General features: G+C 58.5%; 2 protein-coding genes across 8 annotated transcripts in view; both read right to left on the reverse strand.

The window, feature by feature from the left end:
• Window positions 1-526, reverse strand: part of CARS1 (cysteinyl-tRNA synthetase 1) — a 44,293-nt gene extending 43,767 nt beyond the window's left edge. For all 3 annotated transcript variants that reach the window (XM_021685607.1, XM_021685608.2, XM_044919334.1), the window contains exon 1: window positions 440-526. In XM_021685607.1, the coding sequence (XP_021541282.1) occupies window positions 440-464 (25 nt within the window). In that variant the 5' untranslated portion in view covers window positions 465-526. The remainder of the gene's footprint in view (window positions 1-439) is intronic.
• Window positions 527-2,124: 1,598 nt separating this feature from the next.
• Window positions 2,125-20,813, reverse strand: LOC110576070 (tumor necrosis factor receptor superfamily member 1A-like). Of its 5 annotated transcripts, none has more exons than XM_021685161.2 (12): window positions 20,713-20,813; window positions 14,141-14,228; window positions 12,780-12,908; window positions 10,151-10,265; window positions 8,876-8,955; window positions 8,429-8,503; window positions 7,697-7,810; window positions 7,310-7,348; window positions 7,186-7,211; window positions 5,760-6,059; window positions 3,921-3,963; window positions 2,125-3,004 (listed from the first exon to the last, which is right to left on the reverse strand). In XM_021685161.2, exons 1-12 carry the CDS (start codon window positions 20,779-20,781, stop codon window positions 2,706-2,708), a joined length of 1,377 nt encoding a protein of 458 aa, XP_021540836.1. In that variant the 5' UTR covers window positions 20,782-20,813; the 3' UTR covers window positions 2,125-2,705. The 5 variants fall into 5 exon arrangements, with proteins under 5 accessions (XP_021540836.1, XP_021540835.1, XP_021540838.1 ...); XM_021685160.2 differs by having other exon boundaries at window positions 7,310-7,351; XM_021685164.2 differs by having other exon boundaries at window positions 2,852-3,000; window positions 7,310-7,351.
• Window positions 20,814-21,634: the final 821 nt, after the last annotated feature.

The following is a 21,634-nucleotide window of genomic DNA, read 5'->3' on the forward strand; positions in this document are numbered from 1 at the left end:
GCCCAGACACCAGCTAAGGGAGGTGGGGTAGCGCTCCGGGGTGGGGCGCCTGAGGACCCCCGCGGAGCCCGAGGGAGAGGCTGAGGACCGGGCGGCCTCGAAACCGCGCGGAGCCGACAGATGTCCAGCGAAGCGCGGGGAGCGCAGGCCCGGGCCGGGGATCCCGGGGAGGCTCAACGTCCGCGAGGTCGCTCCGGGGACACGCCGACCCCCAAACCGGGGTGGTCCCAAGCCCGCCCCGGGGAAACGCCACCCCCAGGACCGGGGTCATCCTCCGCATGCTGGCCGAAGAAACCTGCCGACACCTCAGGCCCGGGGTCATCACCCGCCCGGCCGGGAGATCCGCCGACCCAAGGCGAGGGGTCACCCTCCGCCCACCCCGGGGACCCGCCGAAACCCCAGCGCGGGTTCATCCCGCCGCCCCGCCGCGCGCACTCACCCTGCTCCCCAGAGGAACCTGACATCTTAGAAATTCCAAACCAGCCAAAGGCCACAGCTTCCCAGAATCTGATGCAACCACCGCCCCGGAAATCCCACCCACCGCCCCGCCCGCCTTCCGGGACACGCCCGGTCGCCAGGCAACCACCGCGGACTCGGGGCGCCGCCGCCTCGGGGCATGCTGGGAGTTGTAGTTCTCCCTGCTTCCTAGAGCATCCGGGGGGCACCCGTTCCATGTTCCATTTGCCGACCTCGGAGGAGACCCGTTGCCGACCGGGCGCGGGATTCGGTGCCGGCGGGGGGGTCGGGGGGGTGATGTGTGTGTGTGTGTTGCAGTTCGGCCTCGGGAGACAGGCATTAAGGACACAGCTCACGCACGCTTGCTGAAGTTAGCATTGCACCCAGGGGCGAGGGGACAAGCCCCAGCCCCAGCCCCAGCCCCAGCCCGCTGGTCCAGAGACAGGGCCGTCCAGAGACAGGAATGGGCTGGCCAGGACGGAGGACTAGTTGGAAGGAAGCTTAGAGGATGGGATTGCGGATGGGTGGGAAGTGCATGCCAGGGAGAGGGCTGTCCAGCAGATGACCCCCGCAGAAAGCAAGCCACTGGAAACTGCATGTTAGTGCAGAACGCGCAGAACAGCCCTGGCAAGAGATGGGGCCTGAGGCACAGGCCAGGGCTCGACCTTTTGGAGGCATCTTGTAAGCAGAGTCAAGCACGGAGCCGCCGAAGGGTTCCCACAGGACCGGGCACGGCTGGATTTGTGCTTTAGAACGCTCAGAATGCCCAGGGTGGCAGAACTAGAGAGACCCGGAGGACAGCCAGACTGAAGCCGTTCAGTCGTCTAGAGGACAGTGAATGGTGGCCTGGACTAGCGGGGTGAGCACACAGTCCGGGGAGAGCCCCAGGAAGCAGCAAACCCTGGCACGGCGGGGGAGATGGGGAGACGGGGGGAGGGGGACAAGGGAGCAGGTGGTGACCAACCTCTCAGATGACGGAGCGGGTGTGGCATTTACTTTAACTGGGAGTTGAAGAGGCTGGGTGCTGGATGGGAAGAAGCAAGCAAATCTGTGCCTAACTCCAGGGACCGGTGATGTTCGGGGTGAGGGGGGCAGAGTGGAGCTCACCTTCTGAGGCAAGCAATCGGAGGAACACCACAAACCAGAAGAGGCTTCTCCAGCCTCCGATCCTCAGTCCAGAGCCCTGCCTCTGGCAAATTACAGCCTTGGGGTCCGTGTCGTCCTCTGTGCATGAAGCCCCTGCCGAGGATTCACACCCACGTTGTGTACCCACCAGAAATAAAAGGAAACATGATTTAAAATGTAAGTTTTATTAGGTAAAACTTAATCGCAGGGGTCCCGAAGTGGCTCAGTAGGCTAAGCACCTGCCTCTTGATTTCGGCTCAAGTTGATGTTAGCGTTTGAGATGGGAGCCCAATGGCAGGCTCCGCACTGGGCAGGGAGTCGGCTTAGGATTGCCTCTCTCCCTCTGCCCCTCCCCCTGCTCACAGAAATTCTCGAAGCTACATAAAATCTTAAAAAAAGAGAAAAGAAAACTGTAGGGGCGCCTGGGTGGCTCAGACGGTTAAGCGTCTGCCTTCGGATTAGTCATGATCCAGGGTCCTGGAATCGAGCCCAGCAGGGGGCTCCCTGCTCAGCAGGGAGCCTACTTCTCCCTCTCCCTGCCGCTCCCCCTGCTTGAACTCTCTCTAGTAAAAAAATATTTAAAACAACAACTATAGATATAGAAAAAAAATGTAATGATATATTATCTTTACTTGTGATAAATACGGCATAATGTCAAATCATTAAGTTACTCCTACTTACACAGGGGAACCTCATTCACAGGCACAGCGTGTTCCAGGTCATGGGAACATCCCAGATCTCTGAGATTTAGGAGCTGATCAGGGCAGAAAAACGGCCTCCCGCCTCAGTGCCTGGGGAAAGGGCTGGGCAATGTGAGTGCAGCCAGCAGAGTCCCGGCTCCCGGCCCAACCAGCTCAGGACTCGCCGGGATCCACATAGATCCTGCCCACCTCTGCCGCCTTGGCCACAGGCAGTCCCCACAGCTGGTCTGGCCCCGCAGGAAGCACTCTTGCTGGCATGTAGGACTGACCTCCCCATTGCAAACTATCTGTACAATCTATGGAGAAAATGGGCACAGCCCCACCAGGGATTCCAGAAGTTTCCAGTAAGATGCAAACGGGGAAAGGAGGTCAGATCACGTCCATTTAGGATCCGGCTTAACGGCATGATCCCGAGCCCACAGTCTAATCCGCGGTCTCCGAACGTCTGACCAGGATGCCTTCGGCAACTAACCCGTTTATAATATTTTCCAAGTACATGTGTAGCTGCATCTTATGGAGAGCGGCGAAGAGTTTAAAAACAGAGGCTTCCCTTCCCAACTGGATTCTCCACCTAAGCAGCATCTGGTGATGCTGCTCCATCAAATTGCCGGGGTTTTGGCATTCGCAAATGTCAATGTCATGGTCCTGCAGCCCGATAAACCTCATAAATGTTTTCCAGTGTTTATCAGAAATCCTGTTTTCAAATTCATAGTAGATGCTGTCTGAAAAAAAGTAAAAGCAGAAAGGAGGACTGTTTACATTTCTGGGAGGACCGTGTGGCCCCTGCTGTCGCGGCTCCCCAGGGACAGGTCCCAGGTGTCTCCAGTGTGCCCCAGGGCTGGGTGCCAACCAGCATGCCACACCCAGGAGGTGGGAGGTCCTTTGGGACCCCGCCGCTGTCCCAGAAATCGGGTCCAGGGACCGGAGACCGAGGTGGGGCCAAGGCTCTTGCCCTGCCTGTGGCTCATTACTGGAGCCTGGGAGATGGAGCCAAAGATCCGGGGAAGTCGGGAACTGCATGGGATCCCCAGTCTGCTGCAGGTCACCTGCCCTTCTGCTGTCCCTCGACACCCAGAGAGAGGCTGTAAGACGCACAAGATTGAGAAGGCCTCCAGCTGTCGGCTGGGGACCGTGGCTAGGATCTGAGACCGGACACAGGTTCTGTAACCTCTCCGGGTTTCAGACTACCGTCTCTTTAAACCAATCCAGAGGGGTGGTCTTGCAGAGCTGTTAGCGGAGATGAGATGTAAAAAAGCACCTGTCACGTAGCAGGTCCCAAAAACCCTCCCTGAACGCCTGAGAGAGCACAGAGTCCTAGCCAAGAGCGGGCCTGCTCGTCGAGGCTGCAACAAGTATTCCTACCCCCCATTTATTTCTCCTTCAAAACATGAACGCATCTTCCAATCAAAGCGGTAGTCAAAGCCGATGAATCCCACAAAACTCGTGTTTGACAAATGATGTTTCCCCTAATGTCACTCCTGAGCGCGAAATAGTGCACCCCAAGGGGACAGATGGTGCCCGCGGCTTGACGCAGGCAAGTGTCCCCCTCTCAGAAACAAGGACACCAGGCCTTGACATTCAGACCAAACAAGATGAAACCTTCACAGCATCTAGAAATGAGGGATGCAGATTACATACCTTCATTGGATGTATCTGTTACAAAATACTTAGTTTCATATTCCTGTGGAGAGAAAAAAACAACGTTGTTGCAGGAGGAGGAAGAATCCGTGTGGCCGAAGCCAACCACAATCTGGCTGGAGGGAGCAGCAGGGTGAGGGGCATGGGGCCTCTATGGACGGGCAAAGGCCTTCAGGGAGTCAGTCCTGCACCGGGGGCCAAGAGTTCACAGCCCACGTGTGTCCTCCGGGGCTCGCTGCCCCAGGACACGGCCGGGGCCCAGAGGCGGCCCAGCGGCCCCTGCTCGGGTGGGCAGGCGGGCAGGTACCCGCTGAGCTGTGTCACCTGGGGATACCCAGCTCTGCTCCAGGGAATACGAACGGACAGCACTCCTGTCCACAGAAATGCACAGGGAACGCGACACGGGACTCCAGAGAGGCTCCGAGCGGAGGCCAGAGCCAATACTGAGTGCCCGAGAGCGGCAGCCCCAACGCCCGCTTCTCCTGCGCACGAGGTCAGGCTGCCCGTCAGCATCAGGCCGCCGGCTGCAGGCCCGAGGGCCGCGCCTTCAGCCCCCAGCTCTGCCTCCCGCCCACGGCTGGCCCCGCACGGGACTCCCCGCTCTGGGCAGGGGCTGCTCGGCCATAACATGGGGCAAGAACGGGCTGAGAGGGACCCCCGGGCCTCCCGCTGAGATGGGCAAGGGTCCTAACGTCTCTACTGACTCGTCTCCGAGCTGGCAGGGAATCTGAACAACGTCAGGGCCTCTCTCCCTGCAGTGGTGCCTATGGACACTCGGCCCAGGAACCCAGTCTCCACGGTGGAGTTGGCATCCTCCACGCCCACGCCAGGGGACCCCAGGGGCCATGGCGATCGGAACAGGAGCCGCGTGATCTCCTCCCTGGGACCCTGTCCCTCAAATCCTCGCCTGGGCCCTGCCTTCAGGATTCAAACACGGGCCCTTGTCATTCCCCAAACCCTGGCTCTGTCCCTTCGATGCACATGCTGTCCCCGCTTCCGGAAGAGCCCTACCCCCCTGAGCCACGGAGCGCGTCTGCTCATCTCATCAAACTCAGGTGTCGCACGCAGGACGGGCTGCGCAGCCCCGCAACAGAGGATGGGGACCACTGCCGTCCCGAGAGCGAGCCCGACCCCACAGCCCATGCAGGGGCGCAGTGTGCGCTCGCCCCTCCCCCCGCCGCCCCGGCTGCACAGAGGCCATGCCCGGCACGCAGGACTTGCTGGCCGAGGCCCGCCGGGCCCATCTGAGACCCGCTCGCGCTCCGGAGGCTGTGGTGTCCAGCACGTCCCAGCCTCGGCGCCCTCCTCGGTGTCAGAGCCCCTTCGGACAGCAGGTGGCCCCGGGCTCCTGTGCGCTGAATTGCAACCCCACACGCTGAGTCCGAACCTCTCAACGTGACTAGTTAGGAATGGGGTCCAGGCGGACAACAGTCCTGACGAGGTCGTGAGGGTCAGCCTCACTCCATCCTGACTGGCGTCCTCAGGCAAAGGGGAAATCTGGACATGGACTCGTACACAGGGACAGACCCCGTGAGGACGGACGCAGAGCTTGGGGCAACACTTCCGCAAGCCCCGGAGCCCGAAGCCAGCCAGATGCGAGCAGCCGCCAGGGGAGAGGCCTGGCCCGCTGGTCCCTCGCAGCCTCCCAACACCTCGATCTGGACTGCAAGCCTCCAGGACGCGGAGACAGCACACAGCCCGCTGCAGAAGCCGCCCCGGGAAACGCACACAGGGGCCGTGTGGAGCACGCGCGTTAGCCCTGAGCACGGACTCTGCGCACAGTGAGCGCCAAGCAAGCAGAGGCTTTCGCTCCTCGGACCCCCGAGACGGCTCGCCCACCTGCTCCAGGGTCCTGAGGGAAGGGGCCGCCTTGGGCCGGTCCTGCGGCCCGGGGGCGGCCGGGGCTGCCGTCAGTAGCGCCTGCTCTGGGGCCGCGGGGCTCCCCCCGAACGCCACCTGCGCCAGCTCGGCGCCCTCCGCCGGCTCCTTGGAGGGGCCTGTATGGGGCCCGGCCTCGGGCTTCACGGCTGAGCCCCCCTCCTCCAGCGTGCGACAAGACGAGAACGTTTCTGTGGCAGGGGCTGGCCCGTCGGTCTCAGGATTCAGGGGCAGCAGCGACTCACTCTGCTGATGGCCCATCTGTGAGTAAAGGACAAAACCGTGTCTTTTGGTCACGGAAGCCTGCATCACAGGGGCTTCCCAAGCCACGACTCTGGGGGGAGAAATACCTGGTAATTCCTACCAAATGGCAGACCGTTTCGTGAGGACTGTATTTGCCTGGTGACCTGCGCAACTAGCGGGGAGCTCAGGTGACCGGTAGCAATTATTAGCAATAAAGCACCTCTTTGTCTTTTAAGCAAACCCCCGCCCAGCATGGCGCCCAATGGCGGGTTTGAACTCACGACCCCGAGTGCAAGACCTGAGATGAGATCGAGAGCCGGAGGCTGAACTGACGGGCACCCGCAGGCGCCCGGGCACTACAGCATCATCGTTTACGGAGGGTGTGACCCTGGTTTGGACACAGAACGCTACTGCACACCTAACAGTCTACGCTGGTGTGAGCACAACTTCTGCACACACCAGGGAAGTGAGCAATCCATGTGACTGGCTCCGTCGCGTTATGTGCTTTACGGCTGTGGGGTGGGACCACCTCCCCGCACCGCGCGCTGCGCCCGTGGGTCCGCAGCCGGAGCTCTGCGCCCGCACGAAGCACCTGACTGCGGGAGTTCACACTGCAGGAACGTGAGCCCTACACCAGCAGTGAGCGTGCGCGGAGAGGCCGACTCTGAGACGCACGGACGCGGGGAGAGAGGCAGACACGGGCTGACACCTCGGCCCTACAACAACTGGGGTCTCCAGCCCGAGGGGGCAGGGAGGAAGGACCCTCCCAAGCGCCTCTGACAGAGCCCCACCTTCCCGCCACCCCACCCCTGATGCCAGACTCCGCCCGCACACTTGCAGGCCACCAGCTCTATTGCTTCGTGCTCCCCAGCGGACACCGGATGTTTCGGCAGCCCTGGGACGCTCACGCACACCCCTCTGCCCCTCTGAGCCTCGTTTTCCACCCCGCCCTAGACCGACAGGATTTAAGTCTTCTTCCAGCCCATTCTGGGGCTCCGATAAGCAGGCACACGCGAGGCTGGAAAGCAAGGGCTCCCGTGCGCCCACCACTCGCCCACCACTCACCCACCCCGGATGACTTTTGGGACTCGGCTGCCACCAAAGCCTGGGGCCACCGTTAGGGAAACCGCAGGACAATACTTACAGCGCTGTCAGGGCCGTCCAGCCTTCCTGAAGACCAAGAAAAAGAGAAAGATCAGAACTGAAATCGGGGCAGTGACTTCTACGAGGGAAGAAACTGCTCTGAATTCACGACAAAGCGTCCTTACCTTTCCAGGAGCTGAAGAACCAGTGGTGAGGCCACACACCTGCTAGGAGCACAGGAGGGGAGCGTCCTCGGGGCTCTGCTGCACCCAGCTCCCCGCCTCCCTCCGGGCGCCCCCACGCTGACACAGCGCCCGTCTCTCCCTGCCCCATGGCCCACAGCACCCCGGACGTGACACCTCCAGCCAGCTGACCGGAGATTCGGGTCTTAAGACCTGTGTGCGGGGAGCAGGCGAAGAGCTCCGAGCTCAGACACGAGAAGGAGAAAATCAAGACAGCTGTGTTTTCACAGCAAAAGCCTCCTGGGGGACCCCCAACCCAGGAGGTGCACTTCGGAGCTCCTGATGGGGACTCGGAGCTGGTCCTCCAGGTCTGACCTGACCCTAATTTACCTTTCTTCTTATAGCGGTACATGACGAAGGAGACAAGAACGATGAGGAAGATGCCCAAGACGATGAAGAATGCAACAAGCCCACGGATGAACACATCCTCGGGTAATTCTTTTCCTGGAAGGAGACGAAACAGGATGGTGGAGCAGGGTCAGGCACACATTCCTCGCCCAAGTGACGAGTACAAAAAATCCTCGCTCCGGGAGGCAAGGAGGCACTGTGGTCTCTCCCGGCCCCAAGCCCTCTCTCCCGCTAATCATGGTCGTGAATGGCCCCAGTGGGAGGCAGGAGAGGCTCATGGTTCCTGTGTCCTAGACGAGGACCCGGGGTCCGGCTCAGGTGGCTGGAAGGAGGAGGTCTGCACGGCCAGGGGAACCATCAACGTGTCTGCTCTTCCTCATGATCTCCTTATTACCGTTTTCTCTCTACTCTATGTTACTGTAACAATACAGCACGTGGGATACACATAACACACAACAGAGCAGTTATTCAACTGCCCGGTCCCGCGGAGGCTTCATTCAACAGGACGCTATCAGTAGATAAGATTTTGGGGGGGGGTCAAGGGTTCTCTGGGGATTTTCCCATGCGCAGGGAACCGGCGCCCCTCGCCCCACGTTGTTCAGGGCTCCGCTCTAACTACCAAAACTAAGCAAGCAACCCCGCCTAGGACTCAACAGTAGGCAAGAGTCTCCTAGAGACACTCAGCACAAGAGGCCCAAAGGCTTGGGGCCTCACCTCTGCTCTCGGCTGCTGCCCGCCTCACAGCCTCGGGTCCCAGCTGAGCCTCCCTGAAGGCAGCGACCTGGCCTGCTTTTGGGGATCCCATGAAAGGAGAGATGGAGGAGGTGACGACTAACCGAGAGAACACCGCGGACCTCACGGAACCCAGCCGCTCCCCTCCCCTCCTGCTCCGCCGCGCGTGGGACGCCAGGCAGGACGCCAGCAGCGAGCGTCCCCGCCAGCCCATGCAGCCCGGCGCGGGAGCCTAGGACGCGAGCCACAGCGCAGCTCCGAGCCTTCCGTTTACTCAAGACAGGGCCGTGATCGTGGCCCACGGGCCAAACACAGCCCACTGCCCATTCCCGCAAGTCTGAATGGCACCCAGGCCTGCCAAGCCTAACATCTTACGTTCACGGGGCAGGTCTGCGGACCTGGAAGGGAGAGATGGCGTCCGGCTCTTACCTGGTGCCTCCGTACCAGCTTCTGGGTCACAGACTGTATCGTGTGTGACATTGCAGGGCCGAAGGACAGCGCCAGGACATCTGACAGAGGGAGGAAACCCGGAGCATTACTCCTGCCTGCCTGGTACGGTCCCAAACGTCCTTCGCACCACCCACAGGTCAGGGGTCAGGAGCAGCCCCGGCTCCCAGGATGGCCCGCCAGCCCTCGGGCTCTCTCTGCTGGGCATCTCCCCGGCTGCCTGGCCCAAACCGGTCCACTGAGGAGTAAAGCTCTGTCCCGTGCTCTGTGACGCGTGGAGGGTGGGGCAGAGCCTCCCTCTGTTCCTGGATAGCACTGTCTGTGCTGGGAGGACTGGCCCTGCTGTCGCTGCAGCTCGACCTCCCTCAAGAAAGGTAGCCCAAAGGTGAAGCGCGTGCAAAAGGGGACATGCAAGCGAATCCAGAGAAGCCAGAGGCTTGATCGAACCGGACCTCAAGGCAGTCCTCGCTTTGGACTCGCAGGTCCAGGAAGCTACCGTTCGACACAGTCTGGGTCATGTCAGTTCACGACGTGCCTCACAAAGGAAAGGCGAGCTATCTCTTTAGGGGCTCTGCACTGTCGGCGTCCCCAGAAGGTCCTCCCCAGTCGGTGTCCACCCAGAACCTCGGAAGGGGGGTGGCAGAGATGCTCACGTGACGGATGCGGTCACGCCAGACTACGGCGGGCCTTCATCCACGACCGCTGTCCTTACAGGAGGGAAGAGGGTATCGGGACAGAGAGAAGGCCAGGTGCAGACAGACAGACACAAGCACGCGAAGACGACCTCAAGCGGACAGAAGCAGAGGCAGGTAAGCCCAGGAGCCCCGAGGCGTGCCGGCACCATCAGAGGCTGGAAGAGGCGAGGCGGGGTCCTCCCCCAGGGTCTGCAGAGGGAGCTCGGCCCCACTGACCCCTGGCTTCAGACTTCCGGTCTGCAGACTGTGAGAGAACACACCTCTGTTGGTTTTCTCACAACCACTCAGGTGTGGCCGTGTGTCAGCAGCCACAGGTCACTCTCGGTGATGCGTTCACGCAGCTCTGCAGTCGTTCCATCTGCCTACACCTCTCCTCCCCCGGAACCCTGGACGGCTCCCTCCTCCCTCCCTGGGCCTCTGCTCAAGAGGCCAGTCCCCCCCCACGCGCTCTGCCCCGCGTGGACTCGTCACTGCCCACGTGTCTGCACCGTCTCCACCACGCTGGGCGCTTAGGGTCTGCTACCGTGAGCACAGGGGGGGCCCACACCCGCGCCCCCAGCACCTTCGACACCGGAAGCAATTCTCCACGCAGCTCGGTGAGTCGCAGAAGAAGCTCCCCGACGCGCACTGGCACTGCCCGTCGCGGGTCCGTGTGCACGCGGCCACCATCTCCTGGTCTGAAGGGGGAGGGCTGAGGGTCAGCGCCGGGGGCAGGACCGTTCCCGCCCACACCGGGCTGCGCCCAGCACGGAACCCGGCCTCCCCTTCCCTTCTGTGCAGGGGCGGAGAGGGGCCAACAGCCAGACCTCAGCCCTGCATCCCGGCCGAGGGGCCAGGGCCACCTGCTCAGAAGCCACCCCCATCGTTCCGTTCACCTTGTTCGCCCCACACAGAAGAGCACAGCGCCGCCAGGGATGCCGCCTGAGTGACACCTCAGAGAGAGAACGGTAGGCAGGGGGACCCCTCCTCCTCCAGCAATACCCACCGCGGCCGCGCTCACCACCACACCCAGAGCCCCTCCGCGGTGCTCGAGACCAAGAACAGCATTCCAGAGACAGGTGACAACAAAACGGGACCACACTCCCCGCCAGGTACCACGTCCCAGACCCACAGCCCGGGCTCAGCCCTCCGCAGCCCATCGCTACATTCTGGAGCTTCCTGAAGCCCGACGTGCTGGGCTAGACACGACGGGACCGGATCCCGCCGCGTACCCCACGCCGGGCTGGCCCCTTGGGGACGCATCTCTCCGTCCCTGGACATTTGGGTTGCTGCTGGCTTTATGCGACTGCAGACGCTTCCCCAGCTCTCAGTACACATGAGCAAGCGCCTGCCCGGGTCGAGATCAGGACATGGGGTGGGTGGGCAGCCGCTTAGGCGCATTTTCAACTTCACCACCTCTGCCAAGACCGTTTCCAGAGCGTACGGACTCCTGCACGCCCCTGGGGGTGAGTCCTTCCTGTCCTCGGCCCCCACGCCGGAAATCTGTCCGTCTGCTAGGAGGAGAGCATGTCTGTCCGTCTACTCCCATGCTTTTTACATGCGTACTGGTCACGTATGTCCCATCGTCTTGGCCACGTCCGTGTCTCCATTTAAATCGAGTGTGTTTTCAAACCTCCCTACTGATGTGTTTCTTCTGGATGTGAATTTCCCGGAGTTGTATCATCAATCCGTTCTCCCACTTCATGGCTGAATTCCCAAACCTGGGTGTCTCGTGACGGACAGAAGTTGGCCGTTTGAACGCAGTCACGGGTACCCTCCTCACTCGTACGGTTTATGACTTTTAGGGCTCCCGTAAGATGCTTTTCCACTGCCACCAGGGCATCAACACGCTTTACATTCTGCTCTCAAAGTCTGACTTTTCCCACGCGGCCTGAGCTGCACCATGAGCACACTCGTGAGCGCGGCGGGAGCTTCCCGGCCTGCGTCCTGCACGGGCAGTGGCTCGGGGGGCGGCCGGCAGTCTGCGCTGGAGATGCCAGCCCTGCTCCTGGGGAGGGCTCGGTCACCGGGCCACACGCCACCGTTCGCATCCACGGCGCTGTCCGCTGTTCCGCTGGCCCAACCGTCCACCCTGCCCTGACCATCACGCTGTCCCCCTGCCTCTCTGCACTGAGTCGTAACGTGAGGGAGAGGGAGTACGCTCTCTCTCTTCCTCCTGAGAGTTTTGACAATTGTCAGCTCGTTAGATTGCATGAAAATACCTGTTCCGATTTTTTTTTTTTTAAATAAAAATTGTTATTTAAAATCTTCAGCGGGCCGCCTGGATGGCTCAGACGTTAAGCGTCTGTCTTGGGCTCAGGTCATGATCCCAGGGTCCTGAGATCGAGCCCCGCATCGGGGTCCCTGCTCAGCAGGAAGCCTGCTTCTCCCTCTCCCACTCCCCTTACTTGTGTTTCCTCTGTGTCTCTGTCAAATAAAACGTTTAAGAAAATAAAGAAAATGAAATAAAATCTACAGCAGGATATCTTGGGAATCCACTGATTCTTTTTTTTTTTTAAACAATTTTTTTTTTAAATATTTTATTTATTTATTTGAGAGAGAGAGAATGAGAGAGAGCACATGAGAGGGGGGAGGGTTAGAGGGAGAAGCAGACTCCCTGCCGAGCAGGGAGCCCGATGCGGGACTCGATCCAGGGACTCCAGGATCATGACTTGAGCCGAAGGCAGTCACTTAACCAACTGAGCCACCCAGGCGCCCGGGAATCCACTGATTCTAAGAATCCTTTCACAGAGATCTAATATCTTTAAAACAGAGCGTCTTCTTACTTATAATCTTGAATCTCTGCGTAAGAAGATTTTCTTCAATGTTGTTTGTTCACATAAACAAAAATTTTATACATCCTCTCCTAGATTTTCTCAAACTTTCTCATCTTTTCTTTGCTAATCCAAACAGTATCTTTTTAAAGAATGATATCTTTTAAAACAACTTGATGCTCCCACGTAGAAATAGAGAGAACCTTTTGTATATGACCCTTGCCCCGAGCGTCTCTAAGATCCTGACTTGCGGAAGGCTGATTCTTTAACCAGGTGCACCCACCATCATGATAAGAACACCCTGAGATCGGTACCCTGCAGCTCTGTCATTGTGTTCATCTGACATCATTTCGTTTGGGGCAACGCCGACAAGCTGAGGCCAGGAGGCTACGTTTCCAAACCCCAAGATCCCACTGTGCCGGACTGCGGCGCACTTACCCGCCCGACACTGAGTGCACGGCCAGCAGCTGGTCTCCCCGTTTGGGTGGGAGAGGAAGCTTCCGGGTTCGCATGGGCTACATTTCGGAACACCACGGTTTACACCACAGTCCGCGCTGACATGACAGCCTGTAAAGGAGGGAACACAGAGGTGAGGTGGAGGCCCAGAGCGGACCCGACCCCGAGGCCTCTACTGGAGGACGAGACCTCGCCACTAACTCCTTGGAACGTTCTGGACTGACACTTGGCCTCCGGTGTCCCAGGAACTGGGGACCTGGTGCCCCACGGCTTTCAGCGACATCTTGGAACACATGTCAGCAGGTGGTTTTGAGCATCCACACTGGAGGCTCCTGTGGCCGACAACGTCTGCGTGTCCGCCCCTGCCCCCGGGGTGGGCTGACAGCTCCCGGCTCATCTACAGGGAACGCCGGAGGGCTCGAGACAGAGTCTCTGACCAGTCCCGGAGGAGCCCCCCGGTCTAGCGCTTGCCTCGGGCAAAGGCTGTAGCTGAGACAATCAGCTCTTGCTGGGAGGCGGCTGTCACACCCCGGACCTGCACACAGGCTGAGTTCACAAGGTTCCCAGTCGAAGCACCCGCGCCTAATCCAGGCCCACACGAGCTGTGCGTGTGCACACGTGCACACACGCACGGACCCACACGTGCCTGGTGCATACAGAGCTTGTGCTGGGAGCGTGTCAGGGGAGTGGGCCAGGTGGGGACCTTCAGTACCCGGAACGGGAGCCCTGCGGGGGCAGAGAGTGTGCGGGGCAGCGGGTGACGCCGGTGGCGATGGGTAGAGGGATGTGGCTGGCCCGCGCAAAGACGAGATCCGTGAAGGAACTCTCACAGACAGCGTGTGCACATCCGTCTGCGAGTGGAGATGAGGTACATGCTGTGGGGGGTGGGCAGAGCAGGCACCTGAGGCCTGCGGCCCCCTCCTGCTCTATGGGGCTCATTCAGAGCATCCTCACGAAGGTGAGTAAGCCTCCGTGCACGTGCTGTGCCTGAGCACCGTGGTCGCCCCTGCCCCGCTAGGACCCTCCTCGTCAGGGGTCCGCGGTCGACTACCCCAACGAGAGGACAGCTAGGAGCATCCGGCTTGGCCGTGCACCCCCATGTTGTCCTCCAGCCTGCCGAAAGACCTCCCTGAACAAAACAAGCCCACAACCCTGTTCACAGGAGAGGCCCCCCAGGGGGGCCAAGATGGGGGGCTGGCTGCCAAGGAGCGGTCCACCCACCTGAGCCAGCGGGGGTCTCCCCGCCCAGCCTCCAGCTCTGTCTGCTCCAAGGGCCCACAGCCGCCCTTCTCCAGCCTGGGAGGGCCGCCCCCCAAGGCTCCAGAAGACCCCCTGGGACTCACCGGCAGGACATCGCTTGCAGCACCAGCTGAGACCCTCAGGCTTGTACTCATCGGGGCTGCACTCGGGCTCACCGCCTGGCAGGGGCACCTTCGATCCGAAAAAGGAGATGGGGGTCATCGAGAGAAGCCCCTGCTGCACGTGGAGCCGCACACATCCTCCAGCTGGACACGTGCGAGCACACACGGGGACAGCCACCTGCCACCTCACGGGGGTGGGCTCTGTTGGGGGAGCACATGTTGGGAACTTCCTACGTATCTCTGTGCTTTTGCACTTGGGATCTGGACCAGTGCTACTCCAGGGCAAAATATTCTTTCGTTTCCCAAAACATGTGCTCAGGTCCACTCTTCCTGTTGTTGCTGTCTAACCTGCTGGCCCGGCCAGGACTGAATCGTCTGGGCCCGAATATTGCTTTTTTTGAAATGATTTATTTATTTATTTCAGAGGCAGTGCACGAGCAGGGGGATGCGTAGGAGGAGAGGGAGACAGAATCCCAAGCAGACTCCCCGCTGAGTGCCAAGCCCGACGACTCGGAGACTTCGATCCCACAACTCGGGAGACCGTGACCTGACCCAAAAGCAAGACTCGGACGCTCAAGGGACCGAGCCACCCAGGTGCCCCGACCATTTGCTTTTGTTCTAGTTCATCTGTTCAGCGACTACGTATTTATGTGTCAAAAAAGCACACCATCTGTTGGCTGGGAACAGGGGATCTGAGTGTGTGCACCTGCCACCTTCGTGAACACACACTGGAGCCCCCTCGTGGTGTGGTCCTGACTTTTTACATCGTTACTGATTGTTTTCTGCTCGCTCTATTGGTGTTTGAGGTACAGTAAAAGCCCGACCAAGTTCACGGATGTCAGATTTCACCAGACAATTACGCCAGCTTCTGCTGTGTGTGCTGCGGCCGCTCGGGCGGATGCGTGCGATGTCACGACTGCTGCAGTTAAAGCCCTGCACCCCTGCCGTCCGCTGAATTCGGGTCTGCGAGCCGGCCCGCTCCGTGACACTCCTCCGTAACCCCGAAGCGGCACCTCGCGGCAGCTCCCGGCACGCGCAGAACTGCAAGACTCTCTTGCCGGACTGTGCTGCTACCACTCCTCGCATCTCTAGCTGAGAAGGGCCTGCCGTCCACCTTCACCCCGTCTGCTTCCCGCCCAGCCGTGCTACTTCCTTTGAGGCAGAGCTCTGAAAACACCACCTCGCTAGACTTTCCCTTCTACGCCAACCCGATCATTCGGAAACGAGTTCCACCTATTTGCAGGTGCTGGACCATCACCGTATTTACGTTTCCTCCTGCCATCTCATGTTGTGTTTTTAATATCCCACTTTCTCGGATTCTTTTCTGCCTGCTTTTCAGGCTTTTGCTTCCTTTATTCCTCGTCTCCACATCCCTTTTTTTCCCTTCCCACGGAAACCGACGAGGTTCCATTTCTGGTTTCTAGTGGTTTAGGGTACATTGTAATTTGGGCAAAACATAAAGGAACAAAATCAGATTGAGATGGGCTTCCGTCTGCCAACACCACAGTCATAACTGTTTCAGGCAAGAACGTATCAATGAATGCACGTTCGTGAACGAAAGCTCCTGCGAAAACAGTATTTACACACTTTCAAAGGCAATGCCCCTCAAGATACTTGCTAATTACAGACGGAGAAAATATTATTAAGTTTACTGGGAAGACACCTGGCAAACCACCTGAACTGTCAAAGTCAGCGTCGCCACGGAAGGAACAAATGGAAGGAACAAATCGATGTCCTGTGTCACGTGTCTTTTGAGATGGTGCAGTTGAAGGGACACAAAGTCGCCTCTATGGTATTTTTCCCAAAAATGCCAAACTCACATTTATTCACAAAAAGCCAGCACACAGACCCAAACTGAGAAGCGTTCTACTAAACGATGGGTCAGTACCCTATAAGCGTGTGAAGATCATGGAAGAGAAGAAAGACTGAGAACAACTCAGCCTGAGGACGGGTGGGACAGCAGGGGACTTGAAGGGAGTCTGGGGACAGAAGGACAGCACCTGTTTCAACCTTTGCCCCCATTCTGAGCATGGAGTGCAGACACCCTCCTCTGGAGGTCTGCAAGGTCACTACCAGTGCTTAGTCTGTGCTATTTAGTTGGCGGGAGGTTTTTTTTTTTTGAGGTATCGTTTTTTTCTTTTCTATCAGGCTAACATGCAGGGCACTCAAAAGTAACCGTCTGAAAGTGTACAATATGGTGGCCTCCAGCCCACGGACGCTGTTGCACAACCATCTGGACTATTTTGGTAACTTAAAAAGTCCAAAGGTACTTCAAAATCAAACCTCAAAAATTAAACACCTTGTGAAAAAGAAAAAAAAAATCTCAAGAGGAAAGCGGCTTTCCTTTCTGGAACTCAGCCTGGTCAATAACATAACGGAGGCCATTTCCTTCTGTCCAGATGAGGCTCACCGGCTCAGCCAGCAAGGGGACGCTTCAAGTGGCAAAAAACAGTAAAAAAAGTCCTGTCCTGTCCCCCAGCCACTGTGGTGTCGGGGCCACCGGCCTCCGCCCCACCCCCACTCCGCCCCGAGTCGGCTCTGGGATGCCGAACCCGGTGCTCCCACCCCCCAGCCAGAAGGCAAGTGGGGCTGGGAGGGTGGGTGGTCTCAGCTGTACGCTGGTGGCACGCTGGGGACCCTTCCTGTGTGCCCTGACCACCCAGGCCCAGGACAAGGGTGGGGCAAAATGTAAGCGGCCCCCCCCCCCCAACTCAGCAACCAAGATAAAGCTACATGATGCAATAATTTAAAAACTTGAATCAGCAGACGGCTGCCAACTGTTGTGAGTACAGTTTTCCTGGAACCAGAGGACGAAGGGTTCCCCATGGTCCCACCGGAGGCCCACCTACCGGCAGCAATGCTCCCACCCCCATGGGGCTCGCCCCAGCCAGAGGTCCCCCTGCTCTCCGCCCTCCCCTCAGGCCCCAAGGCCCCTCCAGCCCCTCACTTCTGTGTCAAGACATCCCTAAGGAATTGCAATGGCATGTGGGAACCACAGCCACCCAGCATTTGCACACCCCCAACACTCCAGTGGGGAAGCCCTGAAGAGCCTGCGAGAAGCTTAACCCTTCAGTGAACAAGAACATGCCACCGATCTGAAGTGAGCATCTCCTTCCGGGCAACCCCAGCCTCACAGAGAGGAAGGTCCAGGAAGGGGTCCTGAGAACCCTGAGCCCAGCCCAGTGGGTATATTGCAACCATGCTGAGAAGAGAGGCATTTCCCCTGCACCTTCGAAGACAGGCTGGCAGGCAATTTCCAGAAGGTGCAGGTTCCAAGTTCTCCCCGCCTTAAAGCTTCAGCATGTATGACAAGGAGCTGATGGAAGAACGGACCCTGACTAAGCACCAAGCAACACATTCTGATGCACGACCAAGTTTCATGGAATCAAAGGCTCTCTGCTTCTGCACAGCGAAGGAAACCATCGACAAAATGAAGTGGCAATCGACCGAATGGGAGGAGATACTTGTGAACGACAGACCCAACAAGGGCTTAACATCCAAAACAAAGAACTCATACAACTCCGTTAACAAAAAAAAAACAAACAACCAGCTTAAAACATAGGCACGGGATCCGAGTAGACATTTTCCAAAGACGACACAGATGGCCAACAAACCCGAGAAAAGATGCTCAACATCACCCATCATCAGGGAAATGCAAATCAAAACCACAATGAGATTTTACCTGGTTCTTGTCAGAAGAGCTGGGATCAAAGAGACAAGAAATAGCCCAGTGTTGGGGTGAGGCTGTGGAGAAAAGGGAACCCTCCCGGACTGTTGGTGGGAGTACAGAGTAGCGCAGCTCCTCTGGAAAACGGGACGGAGGTTCGTCAAGAAAGTTAAAATAGAACTACCCCACGACCCAGCAATGCAACTTCTGGGATTAACTTCACCCATGTGAAAAGACATATACACCCCTGTGTTCCTGGAAGGATTATTTACAACAGCCTCGATAGGAAAACAGCCAGAGAGTCCACGGTGATCGATGAACAGGTAAGGAAGATGGGGTATATATACACGGTGGAATATTCGCCACAAAAAATAATGAAATTCACAATAAAAAAGGAGAAAAAGAAAGAAAAGGCTCTCTGGGTCAAGTTTTTCAGTGCGTCAACGTGGTCTTGCAGACATCACCAGACATGCTTGACTACAGGACACAAAGAGTCCCCCCATCGAGGAATCTGGGAGCCACCAGCGTGGAAGGCGGAAATACGACGAGGACAGAGAAATCGACAAGCCATCGGACCTGGCTGATCTCATTCTGAACGTGCTCTGGAAAAATCTGCTTATGTACACCTGGCAAATACACGGGCAGAAACGGGCAGCCCCAGGGGCGGAGGGCACCTAGAAGAAGGTGTTAGGTAGGAATGCCCTCCGGTCAGGAAAACACCAAGACTGGACTGAACTCAGGAATTCTACAAACAACCTGAAACAACCTGAAACTGACACATGGACCGTATTTACAAAGCACTAAAATCAGGGACGCCTGGGGGGCACAGTCGGTTAAGCATCTGACTCTGGGTTCTGGCTCAGGTCAGGATCTCAAGGTTGTGAGATCAAGCCCCGTAATGGGCTCTGCGCTCAGCTCACAGAGTCTCTTGAATTCTTTCCCCCTCTGCTCTGCTCTCTCTCTCTCTCTCTCAAATAAATCAAGGGGCGCCTGGGTGGCTTAGTTGGTTAAGCATCTGCCTTCAATGCAGGTCATGTCCCTGGAGTTCCGGGATCCAGCCCCCCACTGGGCTCCCTGCTCAGCGCGGAGTCTGCTTCTCCCTCTTCTCCACCCCTGCTCCTGCTGTCTCTCTCAGATAAATAAACAAAATCTTCAAAAACAAATAAAGAAATAAAATCTGGGGTGCCTCGGTGGCTCAGTGGGTTAAGCCTCTGACTTTGGCTCAGGTTATGATTCCAAGGTCTGGGATCCAGTGCCACATGGGGCTCCCCCCTCAGAGGGAAGTCTGCTTCTCCCTCCCCCTCTGCCCCTCCCCCTACTCATGCCCGCGCCCCTGCTCGCTCTCTCTCTCTCTCCAATAAATAAATAAAATCTTTTTTTAAGATTAAATAACAGTATGGAGGTTCCTCAAGAAGTTAAAAATACACCTACCCTACACCCAGCAATTGCACTAACAGGTACCCAAAAGACACAAAAGTAGTGATCCAAAGGGGCACCGGCCCCCAATGTATTTTATAGCAGCAATGTCCACAATAGCTAACCTATGGAAAGAGCCCAGATGTCCATCAACAGATAAATGGAGAGAGATGATGTGGTATATGTACAATGAAAATTACTGAGCCATCAAAAAAGAGAAGGAAACAAAAGAAAGAAATCTTGCCATTTACATCGACGCGGATGGAACCAGAGGATATTACGCTAAGTGAAATAAGTTAATCAGAGAAAGACAACGATCATATCTCACTCATAAGTGGAATTTAAGAAACAACAGAGAGGATCCTAGGGGAAGGGAGGGAAAGATAAAACGAAATCAGAGAGGGAGACAAACCATAAGAGACTCTTCACTCTAGGAAACACACTGAGGGCTGCTGGACTGGACGGGGGTGGGGGGCTGGGGTAACTGGGTGATGGGCATCAAGGAGGGCAGGCGATGTGATGAGCACTGGGTGTGATATGCAACGGATGAGTCACTGAACTCCACCTCTGAAACGGTAATATACGTTAATTAACTGAATTTAAAGAAAATTAAAAATCAAGAAATGAAAATAAAAGCACTAAAATCAGAAAGGACATCCTTTTCAGGGGAGAAACACAGCAACGCTGTAGCCAAACCGGCTTCCAGGAAACTCAGCAGATCGCTGGGTGTGGAGAGCCTGGGCCTCCTGTCCTTCTCCGGCAGAGAGAGGACGACGCAGCCCCCAGCCCCCAGCCCCACTTCGGACTTGGAGCCCCTCGAGGGAGCGGCGACACGCAAACCTGCACACTGCGGTTTGAGGCTAACGCTCCGTGGCCCCGCAATCCGATTCTCTGAGCTTGCGGTTTCCGGATACGTTATCAAGTATTATCATGGGTCCCAACGCAATGCCACAATCTCGGCCCCAACCCATTTCTGCGCGAACGTGGGATGGCTGGCTGATAACACAGCCCAAGTGATCTGCAGCAGATTAAAGACGACGCTTCCCGCGAAAATTCGCGCAGCCTCCCTCCCCTCCCCGCTGCCAGCCGGGCGCCCCGCCAGCACCGGGCTCCGTCTGCCCCGAGGGAGCGCGCGCGGCCTGCAGGGCCTGCCCGGCCCCTCCCGGGGCTCCGGGACCCTTCCCCGCCCGCGGCCGGCTTGTCCGGGCACGCAGGGTCTCCGGGACCGCTCCACGCGCCTCGGCCGCCCCGCCCGCTCCGGCTCCCAAACCCTACCCCGCCCCCACTCTACCCGCCGCGCCGGGCCCCCCACCTGTGCCAGCACCCCGCCCTTCCGCCACCGCTTCATGGGCCTTCCCTGCCCGCTCCCGCGCCTCTCCTACTGCTCCGCGCGCCTGCCCAGCCGCTGCATGCCCCCTCCGCGCGCCGCCCCCCGGCCCCAGGCCGCCCCGCGCAGCCCCGCACTGCTCACCCCGGCTCCGCGAATTAGCGGCAGGGCGCACAGCCACAGGGCGCACAGCGCGCTCCGCCCACCGCCCATCGCTGCGCCGCGGACTACACAGCCGAGGCCGGCTTCAGCCGGCTTTAGCCGGCTTTATTCCGCCGGCGCCTGACGCCGCGGGACGGGGCGGGGCCGCAGGGGGCGGAGCCCGGCAGGAATTTCCCTCCGCGAGCCGGCCTACCTATCCGAGCGCCGCGCCCCTGGTGGGCGGAGCCTCGCCTCCGGCTCGCGGCCGGACAGGGCGGACGAGGACGTAGACGGACGCGGTCACGTCATCTCTAAGCGCCGGCCGTGGGCTCCGAGCCAGAATCCCGGTGCTGAGACGGAGCGGCCGCCTCTTCTGGGTCCGCCCTCAGCGGGGCTCCTCCTTCTGCCGCTGCCCCGCCGCCCCCTCGTGCGCGCTCTCTTATTTATTAATTTGACAGAGCGAGCGAGCACCCCTGAGCAGGGGGAGCGGGGAGCCGACGACGGCGTGGGGAGGGGGCGGCTCGTGTTTCGGGGGGACAGAGCTTCGGTTCGGGAAGATGGAAAGTTCTGGAGTCGGACGGTGGGGATGGGTGTGCGACCGCACAGATGTCCTTAAGGCTGCGCAGGTGGGCACCCAACACTGGGTCAGATGGAAAATGTTACGCGTTTTACCGCGATAAAAGCAGAGTCATTAAAAAAAAAACCCACCCAGAGCAGCTTTGCGGCAGTGCGATGTCCGGCGCAACTGGGGCCGGGCGGCAGGGTTCCCGTCTCGAGGTGAGGGAGAATGCGTGTCGCGGACACACGAGGCTGAAGTGATAGTTTATTAAGCGAAGCTGAGAACCGGACGAGAGCTCTAGAGCGACAGCGGTCCGGGATGGGCCGCCACCGGGGGCGCTCCTGCTGGGTCTTCTCCAAGGACCAC

This window comes from Neomonachus schauinslandi, chromosome 11 (genome assembly GCF_002201575.2).
Source record: "Neomonachus schauinslandi chromosome 11, ASM220157v2, whole genome shotgun sequence".
NCBI classification, from domain to species: domain Eukaryota; kingdom Metazoa; phylum Chordata; class Mammalia; order Carnivora; family Phocidae; genus Neomonachus; species Neomonachus schauinslandi.

Excerpts from the sequence above, each read along its gene's own strand:
- LOC110576070 (XM_021685160.2), bottom strand. The coding sequence starts at position 20,781 with ATGGGCGGTGGGCGGAGCGCGCTGTGCGCCCTGTGGCTGTGCGCCCTG. Across the intron at positions 6,060-7,185 it reads TGGACGGCCCTGACAGCGCT|ATGGGCCATCAGCAGAGTGA; the intron begins GTAAGTATTGTC and ends CTTTACTCACAG. Across the intron at positions 3,005-3,920 it reads AACAGATACATCCAATGAAG|ACAGCATCTACTATGAATTT; the intron begins GTATGTAATCTG and ends ACTTTTTTTCAG.